This window comes from Schistocerca cancellata, chromosome 1, assembly GCF_023864275.1.
Source record: "Schistocerca cancellata isolate TAMUIC-IGC-003103 chromosome 1, iqSchCanc2.1, whole genome shotgun sequence".
Taxonomy (NCBI): domain Eukaryota; kingdom Metazoa; phylum Arthropoda; class Insecta; order Orthoptera; family Acrididae; genus Schistocerca; species Schistocerca cancellata.
Window position 1 is genome coordinate 839,422,858 of NC_064626.1, and position 20,510 is coordinate 839,443,367.

Sequence of the window (20,510 nt, forward strand, 5' to 3'; positions counted from 1 at the left end):
TGAAACCTTTTGAACACAGCAGTACATCACGATGCACACATCAACGAGAATATTGCCAACCTGCAGTAAGTAACTTCAGCCGTGAAACAGACAAATTTTGTAACCCAAATTTCAGAGAAATAATCTTTATTAAACAAATTAAGAAACACATTCGTCGAAGAACTGGAAGAATTGTGTATTCACTTCATTTTTCTGTTTACAAAACAATATCAGACAAAGACACAACACTTGCTCCAGACAGAATTGCAAGATGCACAGTGGAGAAGCAGAGATGAGGTTACCAGCTGATATGTCACTCAACCCGACACTGTACGCAGCTCGTTTGAAAAGCAAAAAAGAAGAAGATGACCGAGCCGGCTATAGCTACGTATACGACTCGATGGGGGTCACAGTTCTATCCGTTTTCTATCGGAACTGCCTGCAATCCCTGCCTTGTGCAGCCTGTTGAAAGGGCTTCTCACCAAATAGTGAAGTGTTTTGTGTGTGTGTGTGTGTGTGTGTGTGTGTGTGTGTGTGTGTGTGTGTGTGTGTGTGTAGTGCATCGCACCAGGAAGTGAAATTCAAACAAATTCATTGACTTTTGGAGATTCATTTAAACAGGCAATTTATGTTAAGCCCCCCATTTACAATTACTCACGTAAAATTTGAAGTGAAGTGTACGTTACAACTTGTGGTATGAATCTTGGAATGCCTGGACTAAGGTATAACAGCACAGTACACAATCCTACCATGCTCCAGTGAATCCTGTAACATCTTCATCTTCAGTCTTATCGCGACATTACAGATTGGGGGGAGGGGGGGGGGGGGGCACAGTAGCGATGCAAGGGGTACCGAAATTTTATCAGTAAATCACTCAAAGGACAGTATTTTTCAGTACAGGTATTTCGTTCATTCCAAGCAAGTGTCCATTCGAGACATTGTCCAGACACGAGTTGACTGTCATCTGAATCCATTTTAGCAAACTGATAGTTTCTCTCAGGTGATAAAATTTATCGATTATGAAACACAAGATCTTTAAGTTTATTCAGAAACCGCAAATATTTAAGTAGCAATTGCATGTCATAATTTATCTGTTTAATATAAAGGTGTTTTGATTTTGTATGCAAAACAAAGTGTGAATGTGTGTGTGGCTTTTACTCCGAGACGAGTTATCACTTAGAGTGCAAAAGTGTGCATGTACAGTTCGTTGACCTGTGCGGTGAATTTTATTTTTTATGATTTTGACTCAGATGGACACAAATCCAGTTCCAGTTAGACTTCACGTGAGATAACGTTATTACAAAAGAGTCGTTTAGCCCATTAGGGAAAACAAACTTGCGAGCTTGATTTAAAATACATTACACACCAGTGCGTAAGCGAGCTGCCCTGTAAATCACGTACAATAGTTACAAATGCGCTTGGACTTAATGCACTAAGTTGGAAGTTAATTTTGAGACAAGTACTGATTTGGACAAAATGAACCTAAAGTTTATTTAAAATATCGAGGTCCAGTTTTAATTGAGACATGTATCACAATGTTGATTACGTTGCCTAGCAACACTTTAATGCAGCTTAATTTACCTGAACAATTTGTGATGCAGTAAGTCCCATTGCACACACAACATGTTACACATGACTGCATGAGAATCTTTTCCTTTCCATAAATGCCAATAAACTTGCAGTTTTTAAAAGTTAAATCACCAACTGTTACGTAACACACTACGGAACTTATTATATCGTATCTCTTCACCAGGAGATCTCAAGAAGCCGGGACAAACAAAACTGTAACTAAAAGGAAAGGTATTGGTAAACAGGTATGATACAGGTACACCAAACAGAGGAAGCAGCTACTCGTGTAGCTGAGTACTTGGGGAGAACACAGAAGGGTTTGTTAGGCTAGGTGATAGTTTGATCCACAGTCAGAATTTCAGCAGTAAACTGTGAAGCATACATTGTGAAGTTCTTGACTTAATCCTTCTGGAATGCTGTTGCACTCAAATTATACTTGGAACGAAGATGCTGATGAAGCTGAAGTAGAAAGGTCTGGATTATTTAGTGATGGATGGAAAGTATACTGAAAAAACAGGTTAGCTGACACAGAAAGAGAATGAGGGTGTTAATTGCATTATACAAAAGGTCTAAAGTGAGCCTGACCGTGAAATTATTCAGACAACCAGGCTAAGGGAACTACATTCATTGGATGATTCGACTTAGCAGTAGTTCAATCATTGAAGGCAAGTACTGCAGAAGTAACCCCATCAAGCTATATTATATGGAGGCAACATTAATGCACCAAGTACAGACTGGGACATCAACGGATTCAAAGCAGATGGCACGGACACATTTTCTGAAAACTTATCTCGAGCAAATAATTAGACAACCCATATGCTATGTAAATATTTTAGACATTTTAGTTACAAACAAACCTGATCTTATCAACAGCGCCAGTTTAAAGACAGGCATTAGTGAGCATGATATGCTAGCTAGAATGGTTGTCAAAAATTAATAACTCAATTTAAATCCATTACAACAGTTGCAGAGTTTTTGTGGTGAAAGGAGCAGGTAAAAAGTTGTTGGCCTCCCACAGAGAATAAATAGAAATCATTTAGTTCTGATGTGATGGACATGAGGAAATATGGGATAAGTTTAAACTGACTTTAAATCATACTTTGAAGACATATGTAGATTAAGGATGGAAGAGTTTCACCTTGGCTTAGTAACAGAATTTGGAAAATGCTGAGGAAGCCAAGTGTTGCATTCTTGTTCAAAAAAGAATGCAGAAATGTTGCCAGGAAAAAGTTAGTAGACATTCATATATGTGATGTACGCAACATTCACACTCACATCTCAACAAAAGATCTTGCTGAGAACCCATAAAAATTATTCTCCTACATAAAAATCAGTAAGGGGGTCGAACACTTCTATCTCGTCACTTGTCGAATGGCCTGATATTGCAACAGAAGACAGCAAAAGAAAAGCTCAAGTTTTAAGGTTCACATTTAAAAGAATTGTTGACACAGGACAATTTGGTCCAATGGAAGCATCTCATTCCACCCATCTGCTTTAACCCACAACATAAGGGTGTTGTGTGTGACTTCATTATGGCGCGGAGTTTACGAGTTGGTTGTGCTTGTTTATGTCGTCGTCTTGTGTTTGATGGGCCCTCTCAACATTTGTTGGCGGTAAGTAATTTTTTTTGTGTATTTTTCTCGAGTTGTAATGTTTTGTGTACTGAATGTGTTTTAATTTACGTAGAGATGTTTGACTTTTTAATTTTTGAGATGTTGACATTTTGGTTGTTTTTCGTATAGTTTTAGGTGGTGGGTTTTTCATATCAATAGTTATGGTTTAAAGTTAAAGGTCAAGGTAAATGACCTACTTCAATTTTTGTAGTTTTTGCTGTAGGCATTGGTGTTTTGGTATCATCAGCTGCGGCTGACCTATGTAGGTCAAAAAAAGTGTCAGATTCCTGTAGATTTTCATTATTTTCTTTTTGTCATTTTGCGTGGATCGTGGTGTCTTTTTTTTACTGTTAAATTCAACTTGTCCCCTCCCTAAAACCCCCAATTTCCCACAGCTGCCCCGTTAGTTCGATTGTATTTTTTTGAGGGAGATGTTATCTTATTTATATGTATTTTTGTTTTTGCTGCCATGTGTCTGTAGTGACATCATAGGCGCCATATTGGAGATACTTAGAATAGCCATTTCCACCATATTGATGGTGTCATGGGTCAAAGCAGATGGGTGGAATCTGTCACTTTCATAATCACTGATGTATCATCATTTGACTGTAGCAAGGATTCCATAAGTTGGGCACTGAAATAGAAATTCTGGCAGTCAGAAGCATGTGAAGGAGTTGAAAACAAGTCAGTCATCAGTTCCAGATGGAACCCCAGTTCGGATTTACAATAAGTCCTCTTTAACCCTGGTTCCCACTTGGTTTGCCTTCTTCACAAATCTCTCCCTGGTTCAAAGTACCAACCGACTAGAAAGATGGCTGATAACTGCTGTATATGAAGGGTAAAAAAAACAGACCTGCAAAATTAGACAAAAATCCTTAACACTGGGTTGCTAAATAAATTTGTACGTTTGGCTTTGGGACAAGTAACACTCACTTTCATCTGTGAACACAGAATCTGAAAATGATATTTTTGGGGCCCAACACAATATGCAACTAGCATATCATACAAAATGCTTAGTAACAGTGTCTTAAGCTTCTGACTGTTAACTACCATTCTGGAGGAGAGAATAATAAAATACGGGTCGACCAAAGCGTCCGATCCCACCCATCGGCTTTGACCCGTGACGTAAGGCTGTTGTGGTGTGTGACGTCATGACGGCGCAGAATTTAGTTTGTGAGAGTGGCGTGTTTGTAGGTGTCGTTTTGATGTGATCAGTGGTGCTCTCTGGTGGTGTGTTTATGAGTAGCGTGTTACATGGTGTATCGGGTTCATTTGCGTGATAGCATTGCACGTGTGTGGTATTGCGACTGTGCTTTCAGTGGAATATTTTTCTGTGAGTTAATGATTTTAGTTTTGTTATTTCGACGTTACTGTAGTTTTTTTTTCTGTTTGTCATGTGTGAATTTTGGTAAATTCTTTTTTTTTGTCTTACATAGTTATGGATATGACTGACAAGATCAACAGTTTTTGGTTGTCGGTGATGATGGGGGACAGTGCACTGTCTCTAATAAAATTTCTTCAACTGTTGGGATTTTTGGATTAAGTCATTAAGTGTTCAGTATGTCGTGAAGAAATGAGCTTACTAAAGTTCCGACGTCTCTGATGCTTACTAAAGTTCCGGCGTCTCTGATGCTTACTAAAGTTCCGGCGTCTCTGATGCTTACTAAAGTTCCGGCGTCTCTGACCAGGGGCAGCGGTATGTGGAGATGTCATAAGGGTAACAGGTCAAGGGAAGTGTTCGATTCCAATTTTGTTGGGTTTTTGTGTTTGAGGTAGTGATGATTGTGGACGTGGTTGTAGTTCTGGGGTTTATGATTTGGTATAAGTAGTATGTGTTGACCTATGTAGGTCAAGGGAAGTGTTCGATTCCAATTTGTGGGATCGGGAGCTGCTGTTGAGCTTTATAGGTCAAGGGAAGTGTACGATTCCAGAGGATACTGTGTTTAGTGGAATTTGGGGAGTTTTGTGTTGTCTCTTTTTTTTTGTCTTTTGTGTGGTTTGGCATGGTGGTGTGTGTCTAAATTTGTTTATATTTACGTTTTCCCCACCCAAAAACCCCCAATTTCCCACACTTGTCTCATTAGTTTCATTAGGTTTCTTGCGGAACGTGTGTGTGTGTGTGTGTGTGTGTGTGTGTGTGTGTGTGTGTGTGTGTGTGTGTTTTGGTCTTTCAATGTATTTTCGTGTTTGTGGTGTCATGTTTACGTAATGATGTCATAGGCGCCATATTGGAGTCGTAGTGTATCGTCGTTTCCGCCATATTTGTGACGCTATGGGTCAAAGCAGACGGGTGGAATCTGACGCTTCTGTATTTCCTAAATACATTACAGAATGAGATAGAAACACTTTTTTTCTGTCTAGCTGGCACAGCCAGAACTCAAACCTAATTTTGCAATTTTTGTTTTCCACATTCTCTCAAACTCCAAAATCTGCAACTGTCTTTCTGAAGTACTAACTGTTGGATGCCAAGGTTATGCTTGGAATTTTTTTTATGCGACTAGAATTTTGTAATAAACCTCATTATTCATTTGGCCTGTTCCGATGACCAGGCAGGTCACTCACATTCTCCGAATAGCAAATCCCTACAGTTCTTAATATGTAAGACTTCTTCAGTCTTCAAATATATTTCAGGGTGCTCTTACAAAGCAGAAACAATAGAACTTACACTTTGATTAAAATAACTGTCATTGATGTGGTTGGAGTCAGCCAGTAGAAAATCTAAGGACATTCTCAAGTGCCAAATGTGTTGTCTGTTTTATAAATTGCCAGAGTATTGTCTTCACACCAGGAACAAGCCCTTCCCCATCTGCCATTACAATCTTGAGGTTTAATTTCAGTGAAATACAAAAAAGAAATTGGAATAAGCATTTAGTGTGTCAATTAGTACAATTTGAAATTGAAATTTGATTTCACAGACTTCTGTTAAAAGAACTTACGAGATACCAGAACATAATGTCAGACTTATCTGTTGCTGAAAAGCAATAAAACCTAGCAGTAGTACAGATCAGCATCCAGTTAAGAAACAGGTCTTTGATACTTTCGAAATGCCTGTAAACACACTAAAACAAAATTAAGATGTCAAGAGAAAAATAGCTAAAATAGAAACAAAGGAAGTCAAATACGCATCTCCAGTGTACATCTAAGGAGAAACTAACACTTCAAAAAACAGACAGTACATGGCAGCAACAATATTACATAGTGCCTGATGATGGCAATATGCCAAAATGGTCCACTGTGAATGATATATAAAATAAAAACCATTTAAAGAGCAGTGCAACTGGCTTATATTCATAATCATAATGTCATTAGAAGACATATTTTGCACTGCGGGCCCCATATAACAAAAGCTATATGTGGTAGCATTTCTGATATATACCAGCAAAAGAGTTGCCTAAATATCAAGAAAACCTTTTGGGTCAAATTTCACCTCCAACTATCTCAGTAAACCATCCACTTTAGTAAGCTAAATTTTGTAGACTCACAAAAAAAAATTAATACAGAAAAAGCCTCGGAATTTTTTTGTCAATACAATAAAATTTCTTTATCACTCATGCAGTGAACTCTATCAAACTATAATGGCACTCTATTGCCCATCTGTACTATCCAATTAGTTTACCAACTCTCAGGACTACAGCTTACCTATTAAATGAAAGATGTAACCTCTTAGTTTACCTAATCTTCTGATCATCACAAAATATCTAAAACTTTGACTTGCGTGCACAGCAAGTGAACTGACAATGTTTTGTTATCCCTATGGGCAAGCCCAGTTAATTTGTGGTACAGTTACTAATGACTCTTGCTAATAACGTAAGCATGTGCATATTACAAGTGCAGGCATATGTGAGCAGGTAGTATTTATGCTGCTTCATTTTACTGTTGAATTTCTAGAATTGTTCCATGTTGTTCTCTGCAATATGATCTGACTGAGAAAGAAAGGAGGAAGACATTATTTTGAAGCAAGAGACAAATTATGCATCAACAATGTAAAGCAAAAAATAATTACTGAATGAAACAGAATTAACACATAGATAAATTAGAAAAAGATATAGGGCAACCCAATTGTAAGGGAGTGAAAGGTTAAAGTAGAACAGTAAATCTCAACGTACTACAGTAGTCAACTCTAAAATAGTCAAAAACGAAGTGAAACATTGTACATGGTTTACACCAAGAAGACTTGACATTCAGCTAAAGTGAAACCAACAAAAACCTGGATCACAACTCCCAAACATAACATTAGGGGAATACTGAAGAATGTGATACAATGCACAGGCTTTGGAAAATGATGTTACAAGTTACCACACACAATACATTGCAAAGACAGACTAATGTTAAGGAACAAAGGGACATAGTATAGCTAAAAAACATTGTTGACAAATAATTTATATGCCTATATTTCGAATCAACAGTTGGTCTATATTGATCATCTGATAGACAGGATACCAATACTGGCAAAGACAGAAAAGCAACAAATGTAAAATTTGTGTCCTGTACTTCAGCTGACCTATACAGGTCATAAGTCAACTGACTAATAGGAGACCTTTGTAGTTCAACTGGGATACAAGATGCCAGTGTTGTGTGTGTGACTGTTTTTGCTTTCGCTATCACTAGTATCCTACTCTTAAGCTGATCTACATAATACAGGATATGAATCAACTGCAGAGGAAACATCAACAAACACCTCATTATGAGAAAAAATGTATAATTCAACATGTGATTTGAGGTTCCCACAAGCAACAAAAAGCAAACATTATCTACCTCTTCGTAAAACATTTATTTTTATTTACAATTATGATGCTTTGCCACAGAAGATAACTAATTTGTTATCTACACTTTAAGAATAAACTAATACCTATGATTAACACAAAAAATCACTGGTCAATGCCTAAGAGTTGTATCCTGTTCTTCAATTGACCCAACTTGAGGTTTGCCTGTGCATAAATGTAGTACCCTGTTAGGTATAGTGATGAGAAGACTAACTTGGGGAACATAATGAATTATTAAAGCAGCAGGGTTGCAATAATACAAGTGTATCAATATATTGTTCTGAACAGCTTACTTCTTCCTAGGCCTACATAAATCCATTACTCTCCCTTAGGATATTATTTATACCCCATTCACAAATAGTGCAACTGTTGGGAAATAGCCCATGATGAATTACATACCTACGTAACTGGTTTATTGTCCACTGCCGCTATAAATTATTTGACTACTCAAAGCCGACACGCGGAACGACAACAAGCAAACACGGGATTACTGGATAAGAATTTGTCTGAAGAGACGAAATGTGTTCTAGTGAAAAGAGCACACCAATTTCTGCACTTACAAGCTACACAAATCTATTTAATAAACACGTAATTGGTATAATTTCATAGGTAGATAAGTGTCACTAAAATTATTTTCAGTCCTGGGAGTGAACAAAGCCATTGAATCACGTAATAAGTTAAAAATGACATCAAAACCATGAGAGTTACAGAAGCCGACAACAGTTACTCAAAAATGTTTATGAACACATCTTTAATTCAACGGATTAATGACGGTCTGTTAGCCGTAACTGAAACAAAACTTGGTTTCAAATGTCACAACAAAAGAGTGACGAATCTGACTATATTTTGAAATTACCAAAATTACACTCACTTTCATCCGTTTTAGTCGAAGTTTCTCCAGTTTCTCTCTAGCATCACTCTTCTTCGCAATTTCCGCCAACTTATCTCGGGCATCTGTCAACTTCTGTCGTTTATTTTGTATGATTTTCAACCGAGCATCGCTGATTTTTGTTATGCCCCCTCTCTTACGAGGCGCATTATTTCTTTTCACATTTCGCGAAGATTCATTTTTCTGCTGGTTTCTTTTCAGCCTATAAAATAAAAACCTCATAAACACTTCACCTCATAACCACTACTTACAATGCACTGAAAAGTTTTAGTATAATATGAAACATTAAAAATCGAATTTTTTAAATGAACTTCCTTAAATTAAATACACGTCACATAGTTTCGCTGAAAACACTTGCCTTGCGCGCCCATAAGGGGTTTTCACTATTTTCTTTTGAATGATATCGTCAAGACTCATATCTACACTCGCCATGCTTTAACAATGTTTGGCTGTATCCAGAGACACATTTAAATTTTATTCCCACAACTCCTTAGGCAAAGAGACAGTTAAAAAGGGCGACATTACAAGAGCCACGTAATACGCCTTTCTTCGTAATTACATTTGTCATTAGTTTTACTTGCAGTTTGTTATACAATATTTAAATTATCTGATATATCTGTAAATGCAGATGACAACAAACAGCAACATTAATAACAAACCAGATACTGTAAAGTTTGTTAAACGTGTTTTGCAGATCTACTATGTAAGTCGCAGAAAAACTTTCAGAGAACTCGCTATTGCTCTTTGTAGGAACATGAGATTGATTGGGGTGATAAGGTAATAGCTATATACTGATTCTAAATTGAAAAGCATACACAGATACTAAGGCAACAGAAAAATAAAATTTCAATATTAAAAGCATAGCTTTTACAAACTTTAAAATCCCTGTCTTTGTTGATTTAATTGCGACACGGTCATGGTGTATAGCACATACTTTTCCTCTGTCATTAATCTGATTTACATATCTCGGTATTTTGGATGCTTTCTACGTCCATCTTCATTATAATAAAAGTGAAACTGTGAAATAAAGGTTGCGCCTAGTTTACACGACGACATTGGGTTGCGCCACTCGTTGCGTGGAATGAGTTGCACGCAAGTGGTTTCATATATGACTGCAGACACGGCAACACCAGTATACACTTCAGTCTCGTCGTTTTTGGGGTCCATGAGTCGTGTCTGAAATGAAAGTTTTGGCAGTTGCACGTCGCACGAGTTGTGATAGAGTTAAAGCTTGTGCGTGGAATCGCTGCATAAGAAAAAAAAAATAAGAAATGTGTTTCGATTCGCGACTAAAGAAAAGACGTCAGCTCGGTTGCTCATAATCCTTGCTGAAATTTATAACGGAAGACCCAAGAAGTTCTTCTAATTATCTTATAATCTCACCAGAACTGTTCACGTTTCTTCTAAATAGAGTTAATTATGCGATAAGGAGTAAAGGTACTGCAACGCATGCCGGGATGGTTCCTTTGAAAGGGCACGGCCGATTTCCTTCCCCATCCTTCCCTAACCCGAGCTTGCGCTCCGTCTCTAATGACCTCATTGTCGACGGGACGTTAAACACCACTAACCTAACCTAACCTACTGCAACGCATGAAGCACTGTCGCCAGTGCTAAAATTACATATAATATTGTGTGCATTACAATCGAGAACAGTCGGCATGATACAAGATGCGGTTTCAGGTGGTGATGACGCTTTTTCATTAATACCAATAATTATTAACAATAATAATTATTAACATTAACATCAATAATTAGTCGAAGCAGGCCGCACTAAGAAGAGAATGGTTTCCACACTACTCTATTGAAGATAGACCTGAACACTGACGTTATTTCAAAATTCCAACATATGTGAATAGAGAGCACTGCAACAACATTTTAAATAGATGAATATTGAATAAAGACTGCAGCTTCTGGAATTTGTATAGTCTTCCCTCCTGTCAACAATATCCCTTAACAAAGAGTTGGCCAACTCGAACGATGGGATTTTAGTCTTGTAGACGAGAGCATTGCCACAGCTAGACTTACACTTGATTGTATTTTTCTTAATTCAATTATATACGTGCTCCTAACTCAATAAATTTCGCCCTGCAACTTGGATATTGTCAAACCATCTATATTATAATCACACATGAAGGTCTCAGCAGCAGCAATACATTGCTTATTTTTGTAATCAGCATCACTGAAATCCTACAAACACCTATGCAAAGCATAGATATCCATAAAGCGAACATTATTCTCCGTTCCCCACTTCATATTTCAGTTTGTCTACACTCTACAAACACAAGTAACCTCAAAACTCATGCAACTAGTGTTTAGTTTCACCAACGAGTTGCGCAAACGCGAGGTGCGCATGTGCAGTGGCCGCTAGCGCAGCTGCCTGCAACCTAGTATCGTCGTGTAAATTAGGCTTTAGAGTTTAATGTCCTATATACACTAACGGACGAGCAAACATCAGGAATGAAATCATACGTGCATTTGATAATTGAAGCAATACAAAATTTATCGCGAGTGATTTAGGTAAGTGGCTGGCTCTGAGCACTATGGGACTCAACTGCTGTGGTCATAAGTCCCCTAGAACTTAGAACTACTTAAACCTAACTAACCTAAGGACAGCACACAACACCCAGCCATCACGAGGCAGAGAAAATCCCTGACCCCGCCGGGAATCGAACCCGGGAACCCGGGCGTGGGAAGCGAGAACGCTACCGCACGACCACGAGATGCGGGCGACTTAGGTAAGTAACGTAAATACTAAATAAGGTTTTCTAAGGTATTGAGAAAATTCTAACAAAATACAAATAATCCTTCATTGAACTTGACTGATTCTGAGAACATCTTGTGTGCCTGTTTTCACAAACTTTTGGCTTCGCTTCATTAAGGATCAGTTCTCACAGGATGTCAACAAGTGCAATGAGTGACAATAAGACACTTCGATTATCCCAGTGCTAAATACTGACAGAGAGGTTGTGAGATACCATCCAGGATATAAAAATTCGGAATACAGTATCAGAATTAAGAAACTTGCTACGATAAAGTTTATGAGCGGCCAAAGCAAATTCATTAAGGATGTTTTCCAAAATGACTGTTAGCTCAGATTAAAAAAATTACGATATTAAATATTAAAGAGCCAAACATTAATATCAGTAACATCAATCAAAAAATTGCAATAATAACAATCAATTGCAATAGGATTTTCCGAACATCTTTTATTCACTGGTATAGGAATACTCAATATCGACAGATACAACTTAGTTGTAGCATGTCACGTGTAGAGAAAGGTGGAGTTTGTTACACAGTATGAGTTGTTCTGTTGACAGTCTTATGCTGTCTGCTATCTGGCTACATTAATTCCCAAAATTCACGAATTTTATCGTCAAGACATTCATATGCTCTTAGAAATGGCATTGTGTGCAGAGAAAATTGGGGTGTGTATTGCCATAAAGCGACTTTGAATTATGTGGCCAACCTTTTTCGATACTATCTTCACTTCTGATGTCTACTTTTCCTAGATAATTTATCTATTTATCGCCCTGTTGAATGAAAATGAGACCAGCCATTCATTTTTCCAACAATACAACGCTACTGCTCATATAGCATGTCAATCCCTATGACTTTTAGGTGAAATCTTTGGAGACAGAGTAATTACAAAAGTCCTTTAGCCACCACATTCCCCAGATTTGGCTCCAGCTGAGTATTTCCCCTAGGGTGCGGCTAAAACATTTGTGTATCAAAATAACCCAAAGACAATAGATGAACTAAAGACAGCGATAATTATCTGCATTTGATTACATGTAAAACACTGGTAAAAGTGTTCACAAATAAATGTAAAAGTGTTGAACTGCACCTTCAATAAACAGGAAAACATTTCCACTACCTACTGTATTATTGGTGAGTACAGTGCAATTAATTATAATTAATATAATTAATTAATTTCATTGTTTTAGTTGTACTAATATCGAATCCCATCTCCCAACATAGCTGCAGCCACTAACAGTGAATCCCACCCCCTAGCTTATACAGCGACATGAATGTGCTGCAACATTACATGTCCCACAAGGCAAAATACGTCGAGGTCGCTACCGCCACTGCAGAGAGATTTTGTGGACATACTGTACCTGCGGCTTAGTGAATTTACCTCCATATCGTCAGGCAAATTTAAATATAAACCAGATGTTAACATAATGAGGTATAAAGAGAAGTGCTTTGTAAACACTACAACATGTCGCCCTACAATATCTTCAAGAATGTATCTTTCTGCCTCATAAACAGTGAGGAGCTCTCGGACAAAGACTGACCATTTGAACTGAAAGGATGTGAGTTTCTGTGAGAATAATTGACGAGGTTATGCCTCCACAGTCGCTAGCTTTTGCAGCACAGCGCCAGTTGTGGTGTTGCTTGCATCATTGCTGACTGTGAGCTGTGTGTCTGGAAAGGGGTGGGACAAACTGATTGTGTGTGCAAACCAATCCTTAGTGAATTCGAATGTCTCCTTCGTTATTGCTATCTACTCAATCTTCCACATCCCTTGCTTGTTAGTAAGCAATGTGTCAGTGAGGGGTGCTCATAAAGCCATTGCTTGCAGCAGGTGATGCTGATAAAAGTTCAAATTTCCTAAGAATCGATGGAGCTCATGATAATTCTGAGAAAGGGGAAACTGTCTTAAGGTGTCTGTTCGGTCCAGGATTGGTCTGATTCCTGCAGTGTCCAAGGAAGACAACTTCTGCTTCCTGTGACTGAGATTTGTTGACGTTCATCACCAGACCCCCATCTCTCAGAGCAGTGAGAAATTGTTTCAGGGATCGGTTGTGGTCTTTGGGGATAGTCAGAAAAATGAGAAGTCATCCAAATAGACATAGCAGAAATGAAACTTGTCAAGTACTTCTTCAATGAAACACTACCACATTTGTGCTGCATTATTCAACCTGTATGGTGAAAATTGATATTCACAGAGACAAAACAGTGTGATAATTGCGGTTCTTGTGATATCATCTTTCTGCATCAGGAATTTTAGGAAAAATTTTTGCACTCAGTCACAATGAATATAGCTGCACCTACTAGCGAGTAGATGAAATATTGTGTATTGGGTACTGGGTTCCTGTCATAGGGTTTTGATGACTCTGTAGTCGCCTTAAGAGTCTCAAGGTTCCTTCTTTTTTTCGGTACTAATTTGATCAGCGAAGCACACAGGCTGTCGGATGGGCTTAATATCGGTGCCCATAACACTTCGTCAAACGCCACTTTCGCATCACGGAAGTTATCCAGACCCTCGTGTCATACTGGCGACCCGGCATCATGCCATTATTTGTCACACAAGCTTCTGCCATCATGTGAGGGTGAGCGGAGACGGTGGTGTGGTCTATGTCGTCGAGGCAGAGTGCGCTATACTAACCTTCATGGTGTGCCATGCCATCAGGTCACTAGCCGTACAGGTCCTGGGTCCATGGAGGTCCACAGTTGGTCGGTGAGGGTGAGGCCGCGCTTTCTTCCTCACACTCATTAGAGTGATGGATGCATGAGAAGACTTAGAGGTGCACATGTGCTAGCAGGAGTGCAGCAGATTTGTCCTTGATTCATTGTAGGATCGACTCTTGGTGCAGAGTGTGTTAGAACTAGGTCATAGTCTTTGTAACACAATTGTGCCAACAGCAGTTTTTCTGCCATCATGACACTCTCCCTGAATGTATTGACGTTTGTTGCCCAGATGGACAGCACATTACGTCATGTAGGAATCAGGTTCTCAGGGCGAATTGCCCTAGGATGCAGCAGCCCATATTCTGCTGCAGGAGCATAGCATGTTGTATGTCTAGAGAGGGATAGAAGTGATGTAGGAAGTCAATTCCCACTGCCACTTCTGTGATGCCCATGAAGAAAAAGATCCATGTGTGTTGGAGATGAGGCAACAGTTGTAGGAACTGTGCAACATGATTTTTGATTTATTAGCCAAGTGAAGTGTAGTGATGATGTTTTGTTGAATGTCAATGTGCTCTCCAGCAGTATTTAGCTAATGTTGGATCCAGTGTCTACCAAAATGCCCTGTCTTGAAGTTAGGTCGAAGATGCACAGTCAGACTCCCAGGTGTGCCATTGAAAGGACATGTGCTTGAATCACTTGTAGTGACCTTTGAAGACTTTACACTATGATGCAAACCTATGTGTCTGTTATCAACCACGTCTGGATTGTGGAGGAATACACACAGTACAAAGTAGTTACGTCCAGTGGTGCAAGACTAACAATGGTACCAGCATAACTGTGACCATGATGGTGGCCTCGTATCTAGGTACCAATGAAATGGTGTGAGGGCTGCTTGTTGTTCCATTTGGATGATGGGTGATGACGTCCTCTTTGTGAGTAATCTTTGAGGATCGTGTCGGGTCAGTGGGTTGGGTGCATGGCGATGGTCATGTGCTGTGTAGTGTGAATTTATACTTGTTGCTGATTTTCTGGTGGTGCACTAGTACAGTAAATATTCTGTACGCCAGAGCTAACCGTTTTTCTTCGGGTTCAGCTTTGTGTGCTATCACTGGCAGTTGTAGTTTTGGCAGAAGTTTAAGAATCCAGAGCATATGAAGGCCAGCATCCAGCAGGAAGTTAATGTCAAGTGTGGCTCAGAGTTGTCACCAAAGCTTTGATAGCATTCTATCAGCCAATTTATTGTAATAGATACCTTGTTTTAACTGTTGCTTGGATATTCATAAAAGTCGTTGTAACAGAGCAGATTTGGCAGCATAATACTTTTTGTGGGTAGGCGGCGCTAATCTGTCGTTACTGATGTTTTCTGCCAGATGATAAATCAGGACGACAAATTGGGTGTTGTCATCTGAAATGCCTAGTTAACTAAATAAACATTACATGATGGCAAATCATATAGTAAGTTGTTATGGTCGAATCTGTGTCAGTTTAGACTCAAAGCTGATTCTGTGAGGTTGGTAATGGCTGTGTTACGGTCGGCCAAGCTGGTGTTGGCGATAGCAGAATTTGATGAGGTGACGGCACAGTATGAAAAAAGGCTCCTAAGATGTCTGCATACCCAACTGACTTTGTAGGTATGTGCAAAGCAGGTGAATGTCTTGTCGCATTATGTGCTGCAGGCATCCCAGTTGGCTCATGAAGTTCATTACTTCCTGATTTTGTGTACATTCTAAGCCCAATAAAAATTTGTTTGTTGGCTGTCATTGTAGAGTATTAGGAATTGTTTTGGTCAGTACTCTTCTACTCATAGCCACGTTAAATTCGTGTTTTATCACAGGTTGATGATCAACACAATGATTGCACTGTCAGTATACTACATGCGCAAACCCAGGAGTGATGTTCCAAAGAACAGGCTGATATGATTTTACAACGAAACAGGACTGCTTTGATGATACGCATCAAAATATTCATACAAAACTTTCCATGACGTGTTTTGAAGTTGACACAGGGTTATCACTATGGAAGTATGACAGAAAACAGGAGTCGAGACTAGTGATGATGAATATAACATGTCTACATTGAATCACCTCTCTGCTGTTTTTCACTCGCCCACAGATATTCCTCTGCTCTCTGGTTAGCGATGTGTGTCACTACCGATGTTCCGACAGACTAAACGTCTAGACATATAATATCATTTCACTCATGAAAAAATGAATGATAGTTCTGTTCTTGGATCCTGTGACAGATCAGAAATTAGTTGTTGTGCATGTTTATTAAAGCACTTATCAAAGAAAAATTCCACTCCAGTTGTAGATAATTATCAATTGCCTCTTTAAAATCAGTAAACAAGAGTGGGAATAATATATAGCGTAGCTTGTTGTGCTAATAATATTGTAATGTTTGTGTGCAGATGAGCAATAACTCAATGGAGCATATGATGTTTTTATATATTTTCTGCTTCCAATTGTCACACTATTTTTTATTCCTTTGCATACTTTTTGTCTTGTTATCACCATTAATGAATTCTACTCTGTCTCTAGTGTTTAAAGTGCCTTCCTCTTTACTCGAGCAGTAACACTTATTTACCCCAAACTGTAATAACTTAATTACAATCAGTCCAACAAGCTGTCACTTACGTGAAAAAAGGATAGAAATATAAAGACATGATGACTGTACATTTCACAATTACATGCATGTTTGATGCTTGTGCTGCAGAATTATGTTTATATAGACAGTTAATGATAAGTCACAACGTTCAGGGTTCCATGTGGTAATTTTCAATCATTTATGAAACAGTTTGGTGCAATTTTAATATTCTTGATTGCCAAGCAGAATGAGGTAATATTGACAGAAGACTTAAACTGAAATTTCTAGTGCGTACACAAGACATTCAGTTCAGTACTTCTTATAGAACTCCACAAACAATAAAATAGTTTTCTCACGCAATGAAATACAAGACATAGAGAGTGTTAAGCTTCTGGGACTACAAACTAATAGGAAAACCCCATGTTGTGCCGTAGTTCAGCTACTTTTGCAGTAGAAATGATTGCTGCTGTAGGTGATTTAAAAAATGAAGAAGCTTGTCTATTCTGGATGTTTCCTTTCCTTAATACGTTTTGTAATCATCTTGTGGGAATGGAATTTACAGGGACAGTATTTTCAGAAAATAGAATGACAGTTATATCTGATGTTAATTCTAGAACTTCTACAGAGACCTCTTCAAAAATCTGCTATATTGACAACTAGTTCACAAACATATATATTCATTTATGTCCATTGTCATTACCATAATTTCTCTTTTCTCCGAACACAATCCAAAGCATGAATGTAAAATTACAACCAGTAACAGCTTCTATAAAGACAGAAAGGAGTAAGATGCATGGGTATATGTTTATGCAGCTACAAACTACCATACCAAATTATATGTGAAATAGACAATGCAATGCAGTTTAAGACTGAATTAAGGAACTTTCTGTTGGGCACCTTCTTTTACACCATTATAGAGTATAAATCCTTAAATTTAATGTTTTAGCTTATTTTATAAATAGAATTAGAACAGTAGTACAAAAACTTTTACTAATGTTATGTGTGGCAGACATTTCTGAATCTTTGCCAATTATAAATGAGCAAGCATGTACACAGTTTGTTTGGTTTTTGTACTTGAATTGAAAGGGACCAAAATGGTTCCAAAGGATGTTATTTTATATAGACTTATCCCATATATTTTCAATTATTTGTTTTGTATTTTTCAATTTGTTTGAGGTGTTCTTTGGGCAGTGTGAGGCAAATAAAGTTCATCTTCAGACCCTCTATGTCTCAGCAGGTGCTGAACGAGGATACCATTGCCATACAGTGTGTCTAGGAGGACCTCAGAGTACTTCATGTTATGAACATCGAAGATAAAGTCAGCTAGTATGTAAAGTATGAGATTATGCAAAAGATAAGGTTAAAATTTGAGCCTGTCACTGTTCAAGTCAGACATATGTATATCTGAAACAAAAGTTAACAGTTATTTAAACGAATGACAGTTATTTCAAAGAGAAGAATACTAGTATATTATTAATTAATTCTATTTAAAGAAGAAGGATATACCCAAAACAGGAGTTGTATTTCATATGGCGACCACACTGAGAAACGAATCTGCAGCAACCAGTGGAATGTAGTAAATAAAGATACAGAATTGGTTACTATTACATGGTTTTTCAATATTCCAAAAGATGAAAAGACTTATTGAGATCACTTTAATTACGACTCTGTTCCTTGCTACCCAAACTGTTGGGCAGTGCATCTGTGAGAATTTAATAAATTCATTCTCTGTGGAGACACTATGATACAGTGATCAAAACTCAATGATTGTAAAACATCATAAGAAGTGAAGAAGTATGATTACTTTGACTTTAATATAAAACTGAAAATGGGACTAAAAGACTGTTTTCTAAATTGAGACGATGAATTATTTAAAAGTGACATTGACATACTGTACTTCAGTGGGGCATGAGCTACATGCATAATTTTATAATGATAATGAATCAACATTGATAAGAACTCACAGTAGTGCTTAACTAAGGCAGGAGGTTGTTAAACACTTTATTAAACAGATGTTAAATAATTTTGAAATTATTAATATTACTTTCACGAAATATATGTGAGAGTATTCTTGATAATAACAGTAATAAAATAAAACATCATCAATAAATCCGACGTTAGAGCAAACAGCAATAACAATTGTTTGAACTGACTGAGTGGAATTTTTCTTTGACAAGTGCTTTTGTAAACATGCATGCCAACTGATTTCTGACTTGTCACAGGATCCAAGAACAGAACCATCATTCATTTTTCCATGAGTGTAATGAAACTGTTTGTAAATTAGTGAATTAGTAAATTTAGTCTGTTGGGACATCGACAGCGACACACATCGCTAATCAGAGGGCAGAGGAATATCTGTGGGTGAGTCAAAGATAGCAGTCATGATACAATGTAGATATGTCATATTCGCCATCAACAGTCTCGATTCCTGTTTCCTGTCATACTTCCATAGTGGTGACCCTGTGTCAACTGCAAAATACCTCATGGAAATATTTGTGCGAATATTTTGATGCACATTATTAATGTGGTTACGTTTTGTTGTAAATACAAATCAATCTCTTCCTTGGAACTTCGCTTTCTGACGTTAATGCGAATGAAGTGTAAACATTGTGTCAGCTGCTTGGTGCATATCAAGCAAAACCAAGACAGTCATAAACTCTAAAAGTCTATATGTAAGCGTGACACGTGTCAAAGGCAGATGATAGGCATCTCAGTTACTGGACTCCAGGAAACGCAAAAGAGTTACAAGTATAGAGGAACAATTATTTAATATGTCACCACCTACAGCACACAGTGTATCGCTGAATGTCTTCAGAAATATTCCAAAAAGGTAGGTTCTATATGATAGAAAAGTTTAAAACAGGTAATAAAAATGATCAAACCTACTAAAGCTCCTGATACGACCACTATATTACTTGAGCTATTCCGAAAAGTTATTGCATCATACTGTTCCGTTTTATTTTCATAGTGCATTTATACTTAATGCATCTATCAAACATATCTCTAAACCATGTATATTCCTTGACCATGTTAGAAATGTATGACTTATTATGTAGCTATTTAAAATGTATGTAGCTACATAAAATATATGTAAAATGACCAAACCAATTGCATGGAAAATGTATAAAGATGGGTCAATAAATCAAATCAAATCATTATCATAGTTCTAATGTGGCTGCAAATGTGTTAAGTAATAGAATGGTAAGTCATGTAGGTAAAAAGATGAAGGCTAGAAGAAATTCTTGAGTAACAGAAGATTACTGAATTTAATTGATGAAAGGAGAAAATATAAAGAATATAGTAAATGAAGCAGGCAAAAAGGAATACAAACCTCTAAAAAATGAGATCGGCAGAAAGTGCAAAATGGCTAAGCAGGGATGGCTAGAGGACAAATGTAAGGATGTAGAGGCTTATCTCACTAGGGGTAAGATAGATACTGCCTACAGGAAAATTAAAGAGACGTTTGGAGAAAGGAGAACCACTTGTATGAATATCAAGAGCTCACATGGAAACCCAGTTCTAAGCAAAGAAGGGAAAGCAGAAAGGTGGAAGGAGTATATAGAGGCTCTATACAAGGGCAATGTATTTGAGGACAATATTATGGAAATGGAAGAGGATGTAGATGAAGATGAAATGGGAGATACGATACTGCGTGAAGAGTTTGACAGAGCACTGAAAGACCTAAGTCGAAATAAGGCCCTG

General features: G+C 37.8%; 1 protein-coding gene across 1 annotated transcript in view; it reads right to left on the minus strand.

Moving 5' to 3' along the window:
* The window catches only part of LOC126188859 (uncharacterized), a 91,755-nt gene extending 82,214 nt beyond the window's left edge, over positions 1-9,541 (minus strand). Inside the window, exons 1-2 of the mRNA XM_049930505.1 lie at positions 9,172-9,541; positions 8,796-9,015 (exon numbers count right to left, since the gene is read on the minus strand). Of these exons, the coding sequence (XP_049786462.1) occupies positions 8,796-9,015; positions 9,172-9,245 (294 nt within the window). The 5' untranslated portion in view covers positions 9,246-9,541. The remainder of the gene's footprint in view (positions 1-8,795; positions 9,016-9,171) is intronic.
* Between the last annotated feature and the right edge of the window lie 10,969 nt (positions 9,542-20,510).